General features: G+C 40.5%; 1 protein-coding gene across 1 annotated transcript in view; it reads right to left on the reverse strand.

The window, feature by feature from the left end:
* Positions 1-22093, reverse strand: part of LOC124544630 (retinoid-inducible serine carboxypeptidase-like) — a 173192-nt gene that overhangs the window by 145865 nt on the left and 5234 nt on the right. Inside the window, exon 2 of the mRNA XM_047123240.1 lies at positions 3262-3488. Within this exon, the coding sequence (XP_046979196.1) occupies positions 3262-3488 (227 nt within the window). The remainder of the gene's footprint in view (positions 1-3261; positions 3489-22093) is intronic.

A 22093-nucleotide genomic window follows, 5' to 3' on the forward strand; every position in this document is an offset into this window, starting at 1 on the left:
TAGTGCAGCCAACTGAAGTTGATGACAAGCTGTGGTGGTATCAGGTGTCATCAGAAAGGTCCAGTAGCAGTCAGTCAGGGCCTGCTGTGTAGCAAGGTAAGGTGGCTGTCACTGCTCCAAGTATCATGTATCAAAGGACCTCGCATGAGGTCGGACTGTTCGGTGGCAGCATCATGGAAAGAGCAAGATGGCTGCCGCTGCTCCCTGTTCTGTGCCTTGGGTAACATCGGAAGAGAATGGTGTCATTCAGAAGCCATCTGCCAACTCGATGTGCAACATGACTACCAGCAAATATGTAGTGCTGGTGGTTGCTGGGTAGTTTGGGTGCCCATTTGCAAAGATAAGTGTAATTTATGGTCCAATGGGAGTCCTTTCTTGCATATTGGAAGCAGTTAAGCAGATGTACACTGGCATGGCTCAGCCAGCTAAGCTCTGCCGTTAGGTAGGAACAGATTCAATACCTGAGAGCCTGCTGCAGTAGCACAAGCCAATGGGGAGGGGGGTCTGGACAAATGTCATTGCATGTGAACACCAGTGTCCAGCAGGATAGTAAGGTGGCTCACATGTGTTGGGCCCAGATGGTGTTCCATATGAGGTGGGGTAATCTGAATTGTTGTGATGTGAGGTGGCAGTTTGTGCCACGTGGAGATGAGAGTTCGAGTGCACACATGGGAGAGTGGAAGAATTCACTTTTGCTCACACTTCCTCATTTGACATATCCCGGATCACTCATTGTACAATGTAGTCCATGAAGAACCCTGTCAAGTTCAACAAAAGATCTGAATCTTCCTGGTTTATCATTGGTATCCATTGTCCTGGTAGTGGACTGCGTATACATTAAATACAGGGCAGATGTACTGTGGTCTAGGGTCACCAGTGTAGGAATAGCATGTAACCAGTGTGGAGTAGAATGATATACAGACACCTTGGCAAATTATTCAACACTTTATTGCTGTGAACATTTACTGCTACCAAACACACACAAAAATGCTATTGCAATACACCCACTTCGAGAGATGACTGGGAACTGGTGATCAAAGGTCATGAACTTAGGCTACAGATAAACCAAGTACATATTTGCTGTGGTTGATAAGTTGGCTAGCGTCAATATTGGTGTTCAATGTCACCACACATATATATGGAAATTGCGATTAACCAAAGTGTTACACTGCTGCAGACAACAGTTTTCAATTTATAGTGTAAGAGGTACAAAGCTTTCTTTTAGAGGATTATTGTCAAACATGAGAATAGGAGTTTTGGAACAGTTTGAATGAGTCAGTTGCCATGATGAAAATTTTAATGCTTGCAGTTGGTCAGTTCAGAAGCAGAGGTTTGTCTGCCTTATGGGTGGCTAATGAAAACAAAAGCTGGAAAGCCTGAAATTATATTGGGATGCACAAAGTAGTGACATGAAAAGGCAGTTTGTGCCTGAGTGCAAGAAAAATTGCTCATACCAGGAGCATATGTCAGACCAAAGTTAAAGTTTTGAAAATAGCCATAATTCTCCCTTTAAAAGTAAGTGGACATGAAGACTGTTTATCCATAGTGAAAAGAGGAAAAATGTTTCTAAGAGATGCAATGGGCTGAGGATAGTTAACTGCTCTTGCTGTAGTAACAATAAAAAAACAATGATCAGAAACATGTAGTGGAGATACTGAGTTGCGACAGACACAATAAAAAGATTCACACACTCATAGCTTTTGGCCATTAAGCCTTTGTCAGCAGTAGACACACATACACACACGCACACACACACTCATGCAAATGCAACTTGCACACACGTCTGCAGTCTCAGAGAGCTGAAACTACACTGCGAGCAGCAGCACCAGTGCATGATGGGAATGGCGACTGGGCGGGGGTAAGGAGGGCTGGGATGGGGACGGATAGTATGGTGGGAGTGGCGGACAGTGAAGTGTTGCAGTTTAGACGGAGGGCAGGAGAGAAGGTGCGGAGGGGGGAGGGCGAAAGTAGTGGAAAGGAGAGATATTTTTTTATTTTTTTATTTTATATTATGAAACTAACCAATGCTGGCAGACTTGGAAGCAATGTACAAGGTGTCTTTAAGTTCTATTTTTGCATTGGTACCATTGTTTTGATATATAATCCAATACCGCTAAAGAGTAACAGTGACCAATGCCTGCCACCAGAGCACACTTTGGCAGCAACTTCTCACAATCGGTTATTACATATCCAACACCTCTCGAAACAGAATTATGTCAGCATACAAACTCATGTCACTATTGAAGGAATGGCCTAGACCACTTGGTTCCTGTAGCTTCGATCCTCTGTAGTGTAGGTAGGTGGCATTTCTGCATTTACTTTTTCCCCCTCAATTTATTTCTCAAGGCACTTTCTACAGACAGTTTTTGTAATTCTGTGTACATTATTTTAATCTTCTTGTAGCCTGCAGTCAACTCAGACAAAAATTATTCAGAGGAATTTTTTCTCAGGAAATGAATAGCAAGAAGTGAAGAAAATAAGACATACATCAGAAAAAATCAATACCACCTAATTCTCTGGTTACAGAAGTAGGAGACAATGTAAAAATCATCAACAGAAATTCTAAAAGTTGAAGGTGTTTCCAGGGATCATTATTAATAAAAAGAGACAATGGCATGTAAGTTTGCGTAGCTGATATTGGTGAAGTACAAACAAATAACTCCTTTCCATTGTGAACCTCATTCCACATGTATGTGAAAAAGAAAAAAAAAAGATATTGCTTCATAATGATGATTTAAATAAAAAAAATGGTTAGATGTAATATATAGTGACAAAGCAATGTCATTTCAAAGTTTCCTCAGAAAGAAATTATTTGAAGGGAACACTGATCCATTCTTGCAGTCAGAGAACAATTTTTTGACTTGTTTGTGATTTGTTCAGAGGTATATGACAGACTATGCCAAGCTGGAAGCAAACTTTTGAAATGACATTAAATATGAATGTTACAGTTTTCAAAAGAAGAAGTGAAGGCCATATAAGACTGAACATTTTTCACAAGAAATAAAAATATTTCTTGTTACATTCTTCTGTACTAATTTTATTTCTTTGATATATGAATAGGATAGGAATTCACAAGCACAATTTCTGGATCTCAGGAGTTGCATTATAAATATGGACCTGTCTGCTAGTTGCTGCACCATAAGTTGCCTGGTACAAATCTAGTCACAGGTTTACTGTGACATCACACTTCTGCAATTAAAGAGGCAGCTTTAGGACAACAATTTTTGATTACGTAGCTGTAATGCAAATCGAAGCTCTTACCCAAGATGAGTTCCGGACATTGAGGTCAGTGTCAACAATGCCGAGTTCCTCGAAGTTACCATAACCTGTGCCAGAAGCTCCAGGCCCACCTTGCAGCCAGATGACAAGTGGCCGCGTGGCATAGTTGGTTGTGGCAGTAGTGTAGTACAGCCAGTAGAACATGTGCGCCCCATCACGGACGTCTATATAGCCCCAGTCCTGCTCACCAGGGCCAACACCCTGTCGTCCTGCAACCAGGAAAAGAAAGTTGCTAATAACAAATAGAACTCATTGTAGCCATCACTAAAGCCCATTTAGTCTGTGTTGATTATGAAATCTGTGGCGTCTCATTCTGTGAGAGTTTCGTTGCTTTCAGTATATCTTCATGAGATGTTGTATCATTAAACAGGCCTTATTTTGAAATGTTACATTGTTGAATTTGAAATTCACACTTAACACAAGAATTGATGGGTGAAAGTGGCTAGTAATACTTGTAAAATGTTCCAGTAAACATAGGTATGTAAAAGTGGTACTAGTGCGAAAATTTTGAATGTGGTGTTATAAGTGTCACTGACACCATCAGTATGGAATATTGTCCTACTTACTATAGATGTATTTGAATTGAAGCCTTTTAGTTATCTTCAGTCTAATTGGGCTCAGGTTTCTCCCACTGACCATGGTTGAGAAATGTGGTAGCTGCATGCTTATCATGATTTAGGATGGTTTTCAAATTGTTTTATCATCAGCATCTTTGTTAGAGCAGAGGGAAGGAAGGGGGCAGGGGGCAAGGAAAAAACAGAAAGTAGTACTTATATCTCCTCAATGTTTCTTTCTTTCCCAATATCTATTACTTTTATTACAAAGTCCCTGTGACCTCCCTCTTCCCCCCCCCCCCTCCCCCTTCACTCCCCTCCCACACTCCATGCCCCTCCAGAAATACAATTGTATACAGTTGCATAGCATTGTAACAACAATAAAAATAGCACTACAATGTATCAAATTTTTTGTTACATTAATATATACAATCCACAGGACAAACTAAAGTCATCTCCTCTTACTCCTTTAAAATATCATAATAGCTACATCAATATCAGTTTCCCTGCAGCTATGCATTGAAGCAAGACTAGTGAATTGTTCTTCCCTCATGGCTGCTCTAAGTCAAGTCTAGTGGTGATGAAGGATTGAGAACATACATTCTGTTGTTGCTGTACTAATTAGTACCATGGCTAAAACTTTTAGTATTGTTTGAGGCACAGTTCAGTGTTGTACATTTCGATGATATAAAGTAGAGACTCCAAAATTATAAGACCAGGCTCTAAACTACACTTCCATCTAGCCTTCCAAAGTTTGAATTCCTGCAATACCAGTGCGATAAGGGTATCCAGAAGCTGTGCGTACATCTCTACCACTTTTCTGGCAGTTCGAATATCTCCTTCACTGTAAGTTATACATGTGAGAAAAATCCTCCAACTGAAAATACTCATCCCATCTGGGAAAAGCCTCTCCTTTAGATTCGATTTTATATTCCAAAACAGGGGCATGTGCAAGGCCCTTCAAAACTCTTCCTCAATGGACTGAGCAGTTAGGTGTTTATCACATCGTATCTGTCAAGAAAGCATAACTAGCCATTTCTTTCATTCTCACATCTAACTGCTTAGTGACTGCTTCAACTTCAAACAGCAACTGCTGGAAAACAGAATCCACATTTTGTCTTTTCTGCTCCATTATGCTTATGGTGTCCTTCATGGTGTCCATTTCTTTCTTCAAGTCTACAGCTGTTGACTAAAGAAAACACCTGAGTAACACAGTAAGCCCCTGCACTTAGTTTAAGAGAATAGTATGTCTACATCTACATCTATATCCTGCAAACCATTGTCAAGTGCATGACAAAGTGTACATCCAATTGCACCAATAATTAGGGTTTCTGCCAGTTAATTTCCTTCAGCATCTCCGTGAAACTCTTCTATAAATCAAAAAAACCTGTGTTCATTTCTATCACCTGTTTCACCAGTGACTGAGCCTATGTGAGCTTTCCATTTCATACCCCTACAAAGTGTTGCACCTATTAATTTGAATGAGTTCAAAAATGACATGAGAGCCATACAATACATTTTTTTTTTTCATTTAGCGAAGTGCACAGTTTTACATTTATGAACATTTGAAGCAAGTTACCAATCTTTGCATTGCTTTGAAATCTTATCAAGATCTGATTGAAAATTCATGCTTCATCATTTAACTGCATCATATGAAAAATGTCTGAGGTTAAAATTAATATTGTCTGCAAGGTCATTAATACACAACATGAATAGGAAGGCTTCCAACATACTTTCTGGGTCAAATCCATACTTGCTTCCATATCTGTTGACAATCCTCAGCCCAAGATAATTTGCTGCCTCCTCAATACCAAAAAATGCTCACTCCAGTCACAAATTTTGCTTTTTACCATATGTGATAGTATTTTTAATAACAAATGTATATGTGAAACTGAGTCAAATGCTTTCTGGAAATCAAGAAACGCTGCATTTAGTTGACTGTCTTGAAAATACTTAAGGCGTATGAGTAAATGGGTTGGACCACTGTGAGGAACTGACTGAATAGGATGGTGGAAGCATTCTATGAAAGTGAAAATGAATATGAACAGTCACAATCTCAGTAAACATTTTTTGTACATATGGTTACCAGTTTTGGTCTGTTTTAGACCATCTTCAGACCTCACCATGGTGGTAGATGGTGGTGTTAACAGATCAGGCACTACACCTCCCCAAATGCTAATGTTTGTGGAGGTGTAGCACATGCTCTGTTAACAGCCACTGTCTACCATCATGGTGCAGGTCTGAAGATGGTCTAAAACAGATTGAAATCGGTAACCCTTTACATGTAAAAAAAATATTTATTGCAGTTGTGACTCTTCATATTCTGCCATGAAGGCAATGACATATTTTTTTGATTTGCCAGCTGCCTGGGGCTTTAATGACTGTTCAGTGTGTCTTCAACTGTGTTGAGAGACTGCTGCATCACATTGGATTAGCTGGGAGGCAACTATTTCAAAATGTAATTTAATTTTAAAAAAGTAGCAATGTAACACAAAATTTCTAAGAAATTGGTCTGCTCAACTGCCAGACAGAGGTCATTTTACAATACAAAAAATTCTATTGACAAATTCAGGAATAAGAAGACGCTATGTACAGAGTGAGGCACTCAAATGGGTAAATTTGAGTACTGGCTGGTGGCCATGATGAGAGGTTACAAGAGTGGGTGATGTACCTAGGCCATGTAGACAGGTGGAAGTTTTAGTAGGCATGAAGTGTTGGTCACAAGCACAATGTGTGTTTGGTGTAAAGGTGTATTACAAACACTTGGATAGTTTTGTTGGAGCTCAAAGGGCTTTCCATCAAGAGCTTCATTTACTCCATGAGTTCCTGGGGCATCTTCCCATGCTATCAGCCCTCAGGTGAGAAATGTTAGCAAGTCACTGGTAGCACTGAAAAAAAAGATGGCAATATCAAAAGAAGTCAGAGCCAAAAAGATATTTATCATGCACACAAAACTTTGCAAGATAGGAGATGAGTTACTGGCGGAATTGGAGCTGTGAGGATGAGTCATGAGTTGTGCTTGGGTAGCTCAGATTGTAGAGCACTTGCCTGCAAAAGACAAAGGTCCTGAGTTCAAGTCTCCCTCCAGCACACAGTTTTAATCTGCCAGGAAGTTTCTTTGCAAAAACAGTCAGTGAAAATCAACTAGACAGCATAATGCAGATCTTTTTCTCTGCTATTGATAAGTGAGAACGAATTTGAAGAATGATCTCCACCACTACCCACACAAGATGCTTATTATACAAGCTCTCCAACCTCAAGATTACAATAACCATATACGCTTTTCACCCTCAGAAACTGACAATGTGTTCAAAGGAAAGGATGCCATCTGAGTAATTCCATATTCAAAAAATGACAACTTTCATGGCGAATTATTAATTTTCACTCATGAAGCCTACACTACATTCATATAAAAAATTATTTAAATTAACAAAAATGGTTCAAATGGCTCTAAGCACTATGGGACTTAACATCTGAGGTCATCAGTCCCCTAGATGTAGAACTGCTTAAACCTAACGACATCACACACGTCCATGCCTGAGGCAGGATTCAAACCTGCGACTGTAGCAGCAGTGCGGTTCCGGGCTAAAGCACCTAGAACCACTCTGTCACAGCAGCTGGCATTTAAATCAATAGTTTATGTGAATTTTTTGATGTTCTTTTTTGTCTGCCTCACTGTGTGGTAAATAATAAGAGCTAAGAGGCAACGAGTTATCACTTATTTGAGATCACAGTCAAATTTCATGTTACACATTAAAAGAAAGGCTATTCAGAAAGTCGTAACCAGCTGTAAAAGTTGCATTTAAAGCCGGAAAATGAATTTCTCCTTACATACCAGTAGTTCATACGAAATAGGGCGTTTACCTCTGAAGACAGAATATTGCAACCTGGATAATGAAGGGTTTGTGACAATCCGCTAAGTGTTACCAAAAAATCTTGTAGGCTTGGTCAGACTTTATTTGTACAGATAGCTGGTTTAGACCTCACAGCCATCACCAGATCTATATAGGAAATGAAATAAAGGTATTTTAGAATTTGTGAGGTGTGAAGTAAAACTTACTACGAGGGTTGAATGATAAGTAATGCCTCCACCTTCGTTAATTATGTTTGGATGGGAATATTTTCATAAATCAAACGCAGAAATATACCTTAGAATGTGATCTTTAATAACCAATACTCACTTCTGCACATTATCACCAGCCAATTGGATAAATTTCTGCCAACGATGAACAAGTTTTCTAAAGCCATCACAGAAGAAGTTGACACCCTGTTTCTGCAACCACAGTCCCACAGTTCTCTCAATGTCTTCATCAGAAGCATAATGACGTCCCCGCATATCGTCTTTCATTACGCGGAACAGATGGAAGTCAAATCTGAATTGTGTGGAGGATGCTGTTCAGTGGTGAGATTCAGTCTCTTAAGTTCTGCTATGGTGGCATGTGATGTGTGCGGTTTGGCATTGTCATGTTGCAGGAAAACATTTCCCTTTTCCTTTCGGACCCTTGTTAGCCGTCGTTTCAGCGTTGTGATGTAACGCTCTGAGTTTATTGTTGATCCACGACCAAGGAAATCAACATGGATGACACCATCTGCGTCCCATGACACTGTGGCCACGATTTTTCCAGCTGAGGGCAGCGTCGTGAATTTCTTTTTCTGGGGTGAGTCTTTGTGTCTTTATTCCATAGACCGACGTTTCGTCTCCCGGGTGTAATGGTGTACCCACGTTTTGTCTCCTGTCACAATTGAATGGAGAAAGGCATCACCTTCATTCTCGTAATGCAAGAGGAGTTCCTGGCAGATTTCAAGTCTGTGCGCTTTCATTTCAGGAGTCAGCATCTGGGGTACTCATCGTGCACAGATATGATAACTAAGCAAAGCAGTAATGTGACCCACTTGTGCCAATTGTGGTTGGAATTTCTCTCTGAGTGATACGACCATCATCCTGAATCACTCTGTCAACATTTTGCTTGTGAAACTCGGTGGTTGCTGTCACAGGACGTCCAACTCTTTGTTTGTCACGCGGTCAGATGTTCCTGCCTCAACATCTTTAAACTTATTCTCCCAACGATGCACAGTACTCACATCAACACAGTCACCATAAACTGCTTTCATTTTTTGATGAATCTCATTGGGGTGATACCATCTGCTGCCAAGAATTCAATGACTGCACGTTGCTTTAATCGCATTGACCAACCGTCTGCGCAGAGTTCCATACTCAACACTGTAACAACACAGCCGTTCAAGGCTAAGGCTTCCGCCAACTGGATCTGTAGAGAAGAGGTTACGGAACAAGGCAGTACCTGCCTCATACCAATGCTGCCAACTGTTGAAGAATTACGAAGGTGGAGGCATTACTTTTCAGTTAACCCTTGTTCATGCAAATAGAAAACAGAGTAAGCTTATAAGGCAGCGTCACAGGACACCGCCATTACATTTAGTCTAACAAGGTACATGGTACTAAGGTACAATTTTGTCGCTACTGCAAGGGGATCTTGATAGATGTTATAAAGCAAATATTTACTGAGAGTGATTAAACATCATCTTCCAATTATATTTAACAATCATGACTAAGCGCAAATGGTTCAAATGGCTCTAAGTCCCCTAGACTTAGAACTACTTAAACCTAACTAACCTAAGGACATCACACACATCCATGCCTGAGGCAGGATTCGAACCTACAACCGTAGCAGCAGCGCGGTTCCAGACGGAAGCGCCTAGAACCGCTCAGTCACAGCGGCCGGCTCATGATTAAGCCTGTGGTTTCTGCGTTTTACATTAGAAGCAAGGTCAACTGTCTCCTTCAAAGGTCAAAGAAACCTCATTTCGTGTATTACCTAGATTCAGTGCCTGTGAGATAAAAGGATTTGACCAACAAACTAAAAAGATCATTCGAAAGAACTAGAACATCACAAACGCCAGTGCCTATCCTGCACTGATTCAGCTCGTTTGGTATGCAGTTTTCGTATCTGAAAATCAGTTAGAAATTTGAAAAAGAGAAAGGGCAAGCACAAACAGTCCATCACCTGATTTTATCAGCGACAACAATGCCTTTTTCCTGTCGCCTGCAGGCTCCTCTAACGTTGACATGAGTTTTATGTCGTCACTTCCTGCTGTTTCTCGTTGAGAAGACATTTCGTCACGTGAAACACAAGATTAAGTTCTGCGATATTTCGGCAAATGCCACGTAAAGTAGAATCAATACGAAGCAAGAATGCTCCCTACGGCACAAGTAGAAAGCAAAACCCCATACTGTATTTGTTGTGTTCAGAAGAACCCCGTGGTTCAAAATGTCTCTGAGCACTATTGGACTTAACATCTGAGGTCATCAGTCCCCTAGAACGTAGAACTACTTAAACCTAACTAACATAAGGACATCACACACGTCCATGCCCGAGGCAGGATTCGAACCTGCGACATTACACTGTATGAATATATGCTGTTTCTATAACCGGATCAGAATAACCAAGTTTTAGTCGCAGTGTAAATGAATTAGGTCCTGCGAATCTGCCATGCCGTTAGTAAAACAGCTACACTGGCGCCCAACGTGGGGCGCGAATCCACGACACTGAGATTAAAAGTCTCATGCTCTATCGGCTGAGCTAGCAGGGCATTTTGGCGCGCAGTGTAGCTGTTTTACTAATTGCGTGGCCGAGTGCTTCTTCCCCTACTGTGCAGTAGCCTACTTCATCCAAAAAGCGGACACGCGGAAAGAAGAGAAGATCAGAATCACGTCTAACAAACTAGGACTCTTTATCAATTAGATGCTGTTCATCGCCACAAATATGGATATTATAAAAAAAACACATACAACTATTAAAAAAACTGCCCATTACTGTCCATGAGACAGAGTTATTCAGTGGCAGCAAAACGTCTTTGTTAACGGTTGTCAGAGCCATTGGTTTTCGATATAAAAAAATTAATGAACGGAAAATTATAAAGGAGAGAAGCAACATCGTAACTTGGCGTCGTCGATTTCTAAGAACTATAGTTAAAATGCCATTTGAAGACACTGTGTGGCTAGACGAAACCGCGGGGATAAATGTCGGTCATTCTGTCAGAAAAGAATGTGGAAGTTCTGCTGTTCCGGTGGGGAAGGGCACAAGAACTATTGTCTTGCATGCTGGAACTGCATCTGGTTTGGTACATGACTGTCCCCTCTTTTACAAATCGAGGACAATAAACAACTACCACGAGGATATGAACCACAAAAGATTTCTAAGGTGGTTCAAGCTGCAGCTACTGGTAATCTTAAACTGGCCGTTTGTCATTGTAAAAGCTAATGCTCCTACCATTCAGTTATTAAAGGTAAATCTCCAACAATGGCCACGAAAAAATCCGAACTTGCACAATGGTTGAAACGCCACAGCCTGAAAATTCAGGACGATTTTTGTAAGGCGGAGATCATGGAAACAGTAAATAAAAATAAGCCGTAGTTTCAACAGTGTGTTGTGGACAGGGTAGCTATATAACATGGCCACAGGTTTCTTAAGCTTCCACCATTTCACTGCCACTTTAATACCATCGAAATCATTTGGGCACAAATTACAAATTATGTGGCAACATGTAACAAAAGCTTTACTGTGGCATAAATTCAAAGACTGTTAAAGGAAGCAGTGACACAAATAAATAACTCAAGAGAAGTAGAGAAATGCAGCACACAGAAACGGTTATTAAAGAAGTGTGGAGAAATGAAGTGCGTGCCGAGAGTAATGTAGAAAATGTAATTACATTCTAGGGAAACTCCAATGCCTTATCCACGGATCCGAGCTCAGATAACGATAGTGTCCAGGAGAAAGTGATTCTGAACTAAGTGGCATTTTCCCTTTGCCATAATTCATCTTTATTTTTGTGTTTTCACTTCATATTTTTGACTGAATGGCGTGAACTGCACTTGTACAATAAATCTTATCTCATTATTAAGGAATACTCCTCTGCATAAGTATGACACTCTGCATGCGCGCTACAGTGATTGATAAGTATTCAAGCAGTTTATATTATATCAATGATGTTAGTTAGCGTATTTACATGAACAATTCAGAGTCATTTTATCATCCCTTATGTATCCAATACGGTAAGTGAACGTGATTCATCCTGCTTGTTGTAAAAGAACTGCTGTTGCTGCTAAAACCATAATGCGTGCGTATGCACCGGCAAATCGATAACGTCACCCCCTTCCACGCTCAACTATGCTTCGTGGTCAATCACTTTGTTATGATACGGGTATAAGCACCATACGGTGAATGTCTCGAGAACGAATCGTTTCGATACGAGCTGTTGTAATAAATTGACGGTAAACGTCATATTGGTGATTTAAGTATTTTTTAAAATATTTTCGCATTATAACTCGTCTGTAACAAGAGTAAGCTACGATCCATCTAAGATTCATAAAAACGTGTCGTTCGTATTATGAATTATTAAATGTGAATAACAATTTGGGGACTAAAGTAAAGTGGATAATGAACTGTGACATGTGGCATAGCCTATATGGTTGAAAGTCTGTGCTTGAGAATTAGCACCAGAAAGGACGAGGATTCGCATCAAATTATTTTCAATTTCACTTTCACATTCGCTTTTACTAAAACGTTGTGGGAGGTTCATATGAAATTAATAGAAATAATTTCTGTAATATTTGATGTTATGTAAAGATACGTGCGCCCTCAGTCAGGAGTGAGTATGTCTGATTTAGTGAACTTTTATAAGATGATGTTTTTTCTAAGTGGAGATGAATCTTCCATTTTTGTGTTATTATACGTTCACAGATATTAAAGTTTTTATTTACGTGCATCACCAAGCGAACAACATAACTAGCATACGGTCAGGAAAGGAAATATTCGTTTTAACAGAATGAATATAGGAATTTTATGTGCATCCATTTTTGTGAATAAACTGTTCTGTTTTGCGAGCCAAATAAATCCGACAACCATCATTACAGAGTGCAAAATCATGTCTGTTAAGATTATTTATCTGAAACAAATTACAAGGTTCCAAAGATTTACTAAAACGTCGTTCCTCACGGATAACCATTACACACACACACAAACGTTAAATTTTGTGACAAATACGAACACTCTCTGTTCTACTGTCCGAAGATTCAATTGTACACATATGACAAAGACTTGAAAATCTCCGATTACATAGTTATGACAACACATTTCATTTCTATTTTAACTTTGACACGTCCTCCAAAGAAAAATAAAAGGTGAGTACTGAATTTCACATGGATTTAATCTTCTGCACTCCAGTTCTTTCGCGTAACATCTCGAGTCGAACCCTTTCCAGTGTCTTAGATCGTAGATCACCTAACTAGCTGGTCCTGTCAATGTGTTCTAATTCAAGATCCCGATCAAGAATCTTTAGCTGACATAGAAGGGGCGGACTTGTATGTGCTTTGATTTTCGAAGAAATGTTGGATTTTTGGACAGTTTTACTGTACTTGCATTGTCAACATGTAGAGTAGGAGGTTTCACTTGTTTGGAAGTTCCAAACAATTCATACAAGAACCTTTTTAACCAGATTATCTCAAATGCTTGTTCACTGGCTGATACACACATCAAAAAAGTTTTGCATCACCCCAGTTCCCAGAACTCCTGAAGATAGACGTTGACTGTGCATAATCACAGACACAATCCCTTTGATTGTGCAGAGATGTCACTAAACCCGCCCAAAGATGTAAACAACCACGCATGAGCAGCGCCCATTAGACGGAGAGTGTTCGACAGCCCATCAGTTTCACTCATTCCACCAAGAAGGAGGTACACGACTCGTGTTGTCTGTAGTTCAACCATGCCTAGACGGTCAATATCGCAGTTCGATCCCGTCCGCATTGTTACTTTGTGCCAGGACAGGGCTCTCAACAAGCGAAGTGTCCAGATGTCTCGGAGTGAACCAAAGTGATGTTGTTCAGACATGGAGGAGATACAGAGAGACAAGAACCATCAATGACATGCCTCGCCATCTTTGCAACCACGACACCATGCAATGTGGTACAGAAGGGCCCAACAATGTGCCAAATGGACCACTCAGGATTGGCATCACGTTCTCTTCACCGATGAGTATTGTATATGCCTTCAATCAGATAATCGTCGGGGACGTGTTTGGAGGCAAACTGGTCAGGCTGAACGCCTTAGACACACTGTCCAGTGGGTGCAGCTAGGTGGAGGTTCCCTGCTGTTTTGGGGTGGCATTATGTGGGGCTGACATATGCCACTGGTGGTCATGGAAGGTGCCGCAATGGCTGTGCGATTTGTGAATGCTATCCTCCCACCAATAGTGCACCCAAATCGGAGGCGTATTGACGAGGCATTTTGTCTGCATGGACGACAATTCGCACCCCCATCATCCACACCTTGTGAATGACTTCCTTCAGGATAACGGCATCGATCGACTAGAGTGGCCAGCATGTTCTTCAAACATGGACCCTATCGAACATGCCTGGGATAGATTGAAAAGGGCTATTTATGGACGACATGACCCGCTACCACTTTGAGGGATCTACTCCGAATCGCCGTTGAGGAGTGGGACAATCTGGACCAACAATACCTTGATGAACTTGTGGATAGTATGTCATGATGAATACAGGCATGCATCAGTGCAAGAGGATGTGTCACTGGGTATTAAAGGTACCAGTGTGTAAGCAGTCTGAAGGTCTCGCTGTATGGTGGTACAACATGCAATGTGTGGTTTTCATGAGCAATAATTAGGGCGGAAATGATGTTTATGTTGATATCTATTCCAATTTTCTGTACAGGTTCAGGAACTCTCGAAACCAAGGTGACGCAAAGCTTTTTTGATGTGTGAATTATTTCTGTTTCCATAGTAGATGTTACCACTGTCTTTTGTAATTGACTGGTCCATGATACAGCCCCATGACAGATACTTTCAATGACACCTGTCCTTGAACGTCTTGTGTTCTTGTCACCAGCATAATCAGCAACACTGTAGACTTTCAAACTCTCTTTGTTGTTGAACTTAATTCTCTAGTCCACTGTATTCTTCAAGTACCTAAAAATTCGTTTTACTTGATTCCAGTCTTGAACTGTAGGATATTCCAATTCTATAGCTGTTTTGTTCACTGCAAAAGCAATGTATGGACGTGAGACTGTAGTTAAATACGTTAGACAACCCACTGCCTCTAGATATGAAACTTTGGCTGTACTCTTCTCTTTGACATTATTTTTTTCATGTCCAATGGGAGTAGAAACTCCATTAGACTCAGCCGACCACGGAGGCCGAGCGGTTCTAGGCCCTTCAGTCCGGAACCACGCGGCTGCTACGGTCGCAGGCTCGAATCCTGCCTCAGGCATGGATGTGTGTGATGTTCTTACGTTAGTTAGGTTTACATAGTTCTAAGTGTAGGGAACTGATGACCTCTGATGTTAAGTCCCATAGTGCTTAGCGCCAATTGAACCATTTTCCATTACACTCAGCAATTCCAAATCTTTTTGCACTTTTCTTTGTGCTGTCTTCTTGATTCACTGCTATTGACCTGTCTTCATTTTGTTGTATCTTCATACCCAAAAAGTTGTTGAGCGCCCCTATAGTTCCATGAAACTGCAACTTCAACATTTTCATGAACTCTTCAATATCTGCTCTTTTGCTGTCCACAACTGAACCATCATCAACATATAAGTAGATTGAATCATATAGACAGTTCTTGTTGCTCCAACAGTAGCAGAGACACAGGTCAGCATCAGAGTTTTTTAATCCAACCTCCATCATGAAGTCTTGGAATCGTTTGTTGCAACAGTGTGGAGTCTGTTTGAGAACATTCAGACTTTTCTTCAGCAAACAAACACGTTCAGTATCATCTTCAAAACCTTCAAGTTGTTCCATGTGTACATCTTCTTCGAGTACACCATTTAGAAACGCTGTTTTGACATCAAACTGGCCGAGCTTCAATTTCTCTGCAGCAGGCACTGCCAACACAGTCCGAATTGTATCATAACGCACGACAGGGCTTAACGTTTCTTCATAGTCAATTCCTTGTCTTTTTACGTGTCCTTTGGCCTCAAGTCGACCCTTGAAGCGAATTTTCCCATTTTTTGCAGTTTTCTTTCGTAAGACCCACCGATCTTGCAAAATCCGTACACCACTTGGACACTCAAGTCACATCCAAGTATTATTCTCTTTCAGGGACTTTAATTCTTCATGAATGGCCTCCAGCCACAGATTTTTATTGCTGGACTGCAAAACTTCTGTATATGTGCTTGGATCCTTGTCCATGATGACAGGAGTTCCAGCCATGCACTCATAATCTCCACTGGTCATCCATTCTGGTTTCTTCCTCTCACTTTGCATCCTCCCAAACTTGATACCATATCCAAATCTTCTTTCTCCTTATTTCTTCCTCCAGAACTTGATGTTGTCTCCAAGTCTTCTTCCACTTAACTTACTCTTTCTGTTCTCTCGTCTTGGCTGACAGCTCTTGATTCCTTTTTCTCATCAGAAGTCTGATTAGGCTGACTTCACCAACAACTCCAAATTCAGTAGCACTAGTGCGCAGATTGCATACAACTTCAGGCTTGAATTTTACGCCATGACTTAGTACAACTTTTCTTTGAGATGGAATTCAGACCCTGAAGCCATCTCTGTCATTTACGTACCCCAGCTGATGTCCAAGCACAACCTTGTTGTCAAATGATGACCGAAAATTCTCATTCACATGCACATAACGTTTTGTTCCAAAGATTCTCAGCTGATTCAGTTCATATGGAGGTTCGTTGTCATTAGAGGCCTTCCCAGTGCGATTTAAAAGATATGCAGCTGTATTGCATGCTTCTGCGCACATTTCCTTTGGCGATTTACTGGGGTTCAACATAGAATGTGCACACTCCACAATAGTGCGGTTTTCTCTTTCTGCAACACCATTTTTCTGTGGTGTGTAAGGTGGAGTGATGCAATGCTCTATGCCTCTGCTTGCCACCAATTTCGAGACTTTCTTGTTATCGAAGTCTCTTCATCCATCACACCTGATCTGTTGGACAACAGGCCATGTTGTGAGGCGTTGTCGGTGGATCACGATAGCAAATATCCTTCATCTTTCCCCACACAAAGAAATTCGGGGACGTCAGATCCGGTGAAAGTGCGGCCCATGGTGCTTCGACGACCAATCCACCTGTCATGAAATATGCTATTCAATACCGCTTCAACCACACGCGAGCTATGTGCTGGACATCCATCATGTTGGAAGTATATCGCCATTCTGTCCTGCAGTGAAACATCTTGTAGTAACATCGGTAGAACATTACGTAGGAAATCAGCATACATTGCACCATTTAGATTGCCCTCGATAAAATGGGGGCCAGTTATCCTTCCTCCCATGATGCCACACCATACAGTAACTCGCCAAGGTCACTGATGTTCCACTTGTTGCAGCCGTCGTGGATTTTCCGTTGCCCAATAGTGCATATTATGCCGGTTTACGTTACCGCTGTTGGTGAATGATGCTTCGACGCTAAATAGAACGCGTGCAAAAAATCTGTCATCATCTTGTAATTTCTCTTGTGCCCAGTGGCAGAATTGTTCACGACGTTCAAAGTCGTTGCCATGCATAGAAATATGTGATCAAAAATGCATAGAAATATTGTGATAAAAATGCCCAAAGGTCGTGTGCTATGTATGCTGCTCGGTATCCTGGACGACATCATCCAAGTGTCCGGACCGTTCGCCGAATAGTTACGTTATTTAAGAAAACAGGATGTGTTCAGCAACATGTGAAACGGCAACCACTACCTGTCAGTATGGACAGGGATCCTGCGTGTCTTGCTTTTAGGTCTACGAAAGTCATTTAAGAGAAATCTGAAGAGCACAGCACCAGAACTGTTAGAAGGACGAATGTTACTCGTGTCTGATGAGCTTTTGCACAGTGTGGCACATGACACAATCATTGCCTCGGACTTCATCACCTAATTAAGAGAACGTATACTCCAGCTAAGACTTACAATGTCTAGAAACCAATTGGAAAGATACTCATTCGTTTTTGTGCAACCAGGCAAGTGCACATACGTGTTCTTATGTAATGATGCAATGTGTAAGCCATTGCAGCCACTGTTACATGGACCGTATCCAGTAGTCAGTAGGGGTAACAGTACTTTCCGCATAATGATCAACGGTACACCCACCACACTCGCATTGGATTGGACCATTTCTGGATGCAACAGGCATTATAACGGTCATGGAATGCAAACCAGAGAAGACAAAAGAATCAACAAAAGGGTTCCTGTACTCAACAAGCACCACAGTGAACCAGGCACTGCGAAACAGACCGATTACTACCCCACTCCCTGTTAGGACCAGTGACACATGTGGCTCACCACCTAGTTTCAAGAAAGAAGTGGTATCAAGGGTTGGACGGCTTAAATTAAATCTGCGCAATCGTTAGCACTAAAGAAGGACGTCGTGTAGTTAGCCGCTCTGACGTTTTGTCTTCACAAGAGTACAGTAAAGCATAAACGTTTCGTGCAGTGACGGTTTCAAGCTGGATTGATATAGCTGTTCTTTGGTTTACTTTTCTGTTACTTATTCCGTGCTTTATGTTGTGCGTGCGTTCATATTTGAGGTAACATAAGCTGTTATGGAGTATATGTGGGAATATATATCTTGTTTTCTCCGTTACCAACAGCTATATTTGCAACAGGCTCTTTCATTTTAATAATGGCTGAAATACTAGTCTCTGATTAGAGGTGAGGAGAGGGAGGTGGAGCACTATGCAATGTGTGTGTGTGTGTGTGTATGTGTGTGTGTGTGTGTGTGTGTGTGTGTGTGTTTGTATGCACACTGTCATAACTCAGAGGCAAATATTTTACATAAATGTATTTGGCATTGGTGCCTGTGAAGGTTACATAATATTTTTATCCTTATTTTTATACATCATTTTAGTACTAATTCGAGGCCTGCTGGAAAGGGGAGGTGGTTCAAGGTTGGCCAAATACTCTTTTTGCGGCTACTATTGCCATTGTAGCTGTCTCTGACAGCAGTGATTTTCACCATATCAAGGTATTCATGGTATGCATTCGACACAGTACACATGAGAATCGCAGGATGTGTACACCTCACAGGCAGAGTGTTATTTATGCAGGACGTCTAAAATATAAAAGGGATCGAATGTGTCGATATCCTGCATCTTGTGCGTCTTGTGCACACTGCACAAGTCTCACTTCGATGTGTGATACAAAATTCGACTCCACTGCAATCATATAACATGGTGCTCTTTCTTTAACACAGCACCTACTGTGTTATAATAACAAAAAAGTAAGAAATATATGAGTGGAAAAAATTAATTTAAAGTATGTTACAATCGCATTATTAGAAATGTTCTGCATGTACGAATTTTAGGCTAATCGGACTTCTCTTACATTTCAATTGTAGATGCAGGTAGCCGACTTCAAGGACACAAGTGCGTGTCAAAAATAAGGAAATTCTCCTTACTGGGCTCTACTTCACTTCAATAAAAAATACTTAATATCGATATCAAGTCTTCTCTTATTTCGAAACATGTATGATACAAAGTACTCGTAGCCCGTCATACTCCAAGCAGCACATCTTTACAGAAATTCCTCACACTAGAGAGTGAGAAACAAAATCATGTACAAAGAAAAATGAATGATGTATTTTTTTTTCATTTGTCTGCACCTTACTGCGCTTTCATAATTAATGTCTTTGCCGACGCTTATGGTCGATTGGTGTTTCTCATTTTTTGTTTTTAATAAATTTTAAGTTTACGATAGCCTGGGGGTCTTTCACCATGTACCTACACACTACCTCTAAATTAATTGCTCATGAGCGTACTTGGCTGATATTATACAGTGTGTCTTAGAATTTCTGTACCCTAAGCTGAAATAGCACATTGTTTGTTGGATTAATTTTATATAAAACTACTAATCCAGTGTATCTGTATATGCATCATTGTGTCTTACACAAAGATCTATGTCCCTGCCTAACCTCCTTGACGTATTGTGTATCATATTAGATGTAAAGATTTGAAATGATTCCCCAAAATTTTTGTGGACTTCGTCATTAGTCTTGTATCGACATTGAGCCGCAGGGGACTTGCTCATCTCCCATAACGAGTTATCTGGCGTGGTAAGGTCAGGACATTGTGGTGGCTATTTCAATGGGGTGTGAGATGTTGCTGAACAACATGTAATTCAGTGGCCTCTAAATTCTTCACCAGGGGTCTTACACATTGAACAGCAAAGTGTCTGGAGCTCCATCTTGCGGTAATCATCCACGGCCCAAGATTTCCCTGTCTTTTTGCTGAGGTGTTAATCACGTTTGTGACTTCTCTAAATAAGAATTTCCATTCATGTACCACAAAAAAAGAAACCTCTGAACAGGTGCTGTGATGACATCTCAGCCTACCTCACAAGATAGACACTTTCCTTGCTAACTCCTGCACATAATGGGGATTTTTCTTAGACTGGAGAACCACATTTCTCATGTGCGAACTACAATATATCACGTATTCATAAGAAAATAACATTCTTGAGCGAGACGCGACATCTGGAAATTGCACTGCAGCCTAAAACTTGTTGCTCCGGTCGTTGCCAGGTTATTAATTCACAAACTTGCATCTAAATCCTTCCATTTTCAAGTATCTTTTGACGTGATCATGCAAGTGAAATTTCAATCACTGTTTCCTGAACGGATTTGATTGAAGACTCCACAGCTGATCGAGTGACGTCGGCATACGTTTCCTCTTGCATTTCCTTACGCGGCCAGTCTTTGATCTTTCCTGTCAAAACGCACATATCTCTGAATGAAACGTGGTTCCTTTACGAGTTGGGCTTTGCCAAATCGATCTCTAAGCGCGTTATCTGTTATTGTTTGTCATGTCCTTGGACATCGGTGCTAACAGACTCAAACTACTAGTCGACCCTCATCTATGTAACCACAAAATACTGATAACAATGCGTTTTGTTAATTTTAAAGCAGCAGTACCAATAAAACGATTATTTATACCCACAGTTGTGCGAAGTCAAGAGGGGCAGGGGGAATTTGGGACACCTTTGTAATAACAGTGAAAACAAAACAAAAATATCATGATAACCTACGCACATGTTTCAAGCAGCTGGATGTCATGATCCTAAAACATACCCCAAATAAAAGTAATCTCCATCTAGGGTTTCCAGATGTGCCGATTAATCGGGATTGTCTCGGTTTTGAATTTCAAGTCCTGGTGTCCTGGCCACATATTTCAGGAAGTTCAAAGGTCTCGGTTTATCGACTTCTTGATTCCTAACAATGTTTACATTGTCAAACTGGTAGCACTCCCTCTATTTGGTACGTAGCATTCCTTGTTCCTCAAAATCATGTTCTCACAGGTGTACAAGCGGAGGGTTTGACTGATACTATGTTCAGCTGATGATAATGTGTTTGCCGACAAATTTTGAGAACATGATATTTACGCAGATCTTTCTAAAGCCTCTGACTACAGATTGCTACTGATGTAGGTAAATTTTACTAAAGCTAGTGATTACATTATGACAACATTTTAAGGAACTCATCCGAATCTAGTTCCACTTGGGTCACGTTGATAGAAGTTGATAGATATCGTGCTTTCGCTTGTTGCTCAAAACACTTGCAATCTAACTGTATGATAGGAAGTAAATGCACTATGGTAGTTTAAAATGTCATTGATTTCCTACTTATTGAGTCATTGCTACTGTAATTTATCTTATTTAGTATTAATGACTACAAATAATACGATATTTGAATGTGAGCATCCTTACTGACCATTATCGCAAAATTTACATTTGACATTTGAAGAGCAGCACACGATCGGCCAAAGTTCATGTTGCCTGCAATCCATGAAATGCTGTTAAATGCTTACCTCTGCACTTTTTAAGAAGTTTTCATACTGTACATAAAATATAGCTTCTTTAAATTAATGAGGAAGTTTCTAAATTCTGTATTTTATAACAGAGAAAGTGAAAATATTCTGACAAATATAGCAAGAAATATTCCTTTATTAAAAAAGGGCAGAACAGAATATGAAGGCGTCTGCAAATTCTATAATACATCGAGGAACTGCAGCTATAAAAGATCACATTGGACTGGAGAAACATAAAGCGAGTGTACTATCTTCAAGTACAAATAAAATACTCACAAATTATTTTCTAAAACACAATAATTTAGGAGAAGAAATAATTACTGTAGCAAAACTGTATTTTGCATACCATGCAGTCAAAAATGTCAATCTTTTGCTTCAGCAGACTACCTTGATAAGTTAGTACAAAAACTAGCACTCAGTGTGCCTCAGC

This window comes from Schistocerca americana, chromosome 1 (assembly GCF_021461395.2).
Source record: "Schistocerca americana isolate TAMUIC-IGC-003095 chromosome 1, iqSchAmer2.1, whole genome shotgun sequence".
Lineage (NCBI taxonomy): Eukaryota > Metazoa > Arthropoda > Insecta > Orthoptera > Acrididae > Schistocerca > Schistocerca americana.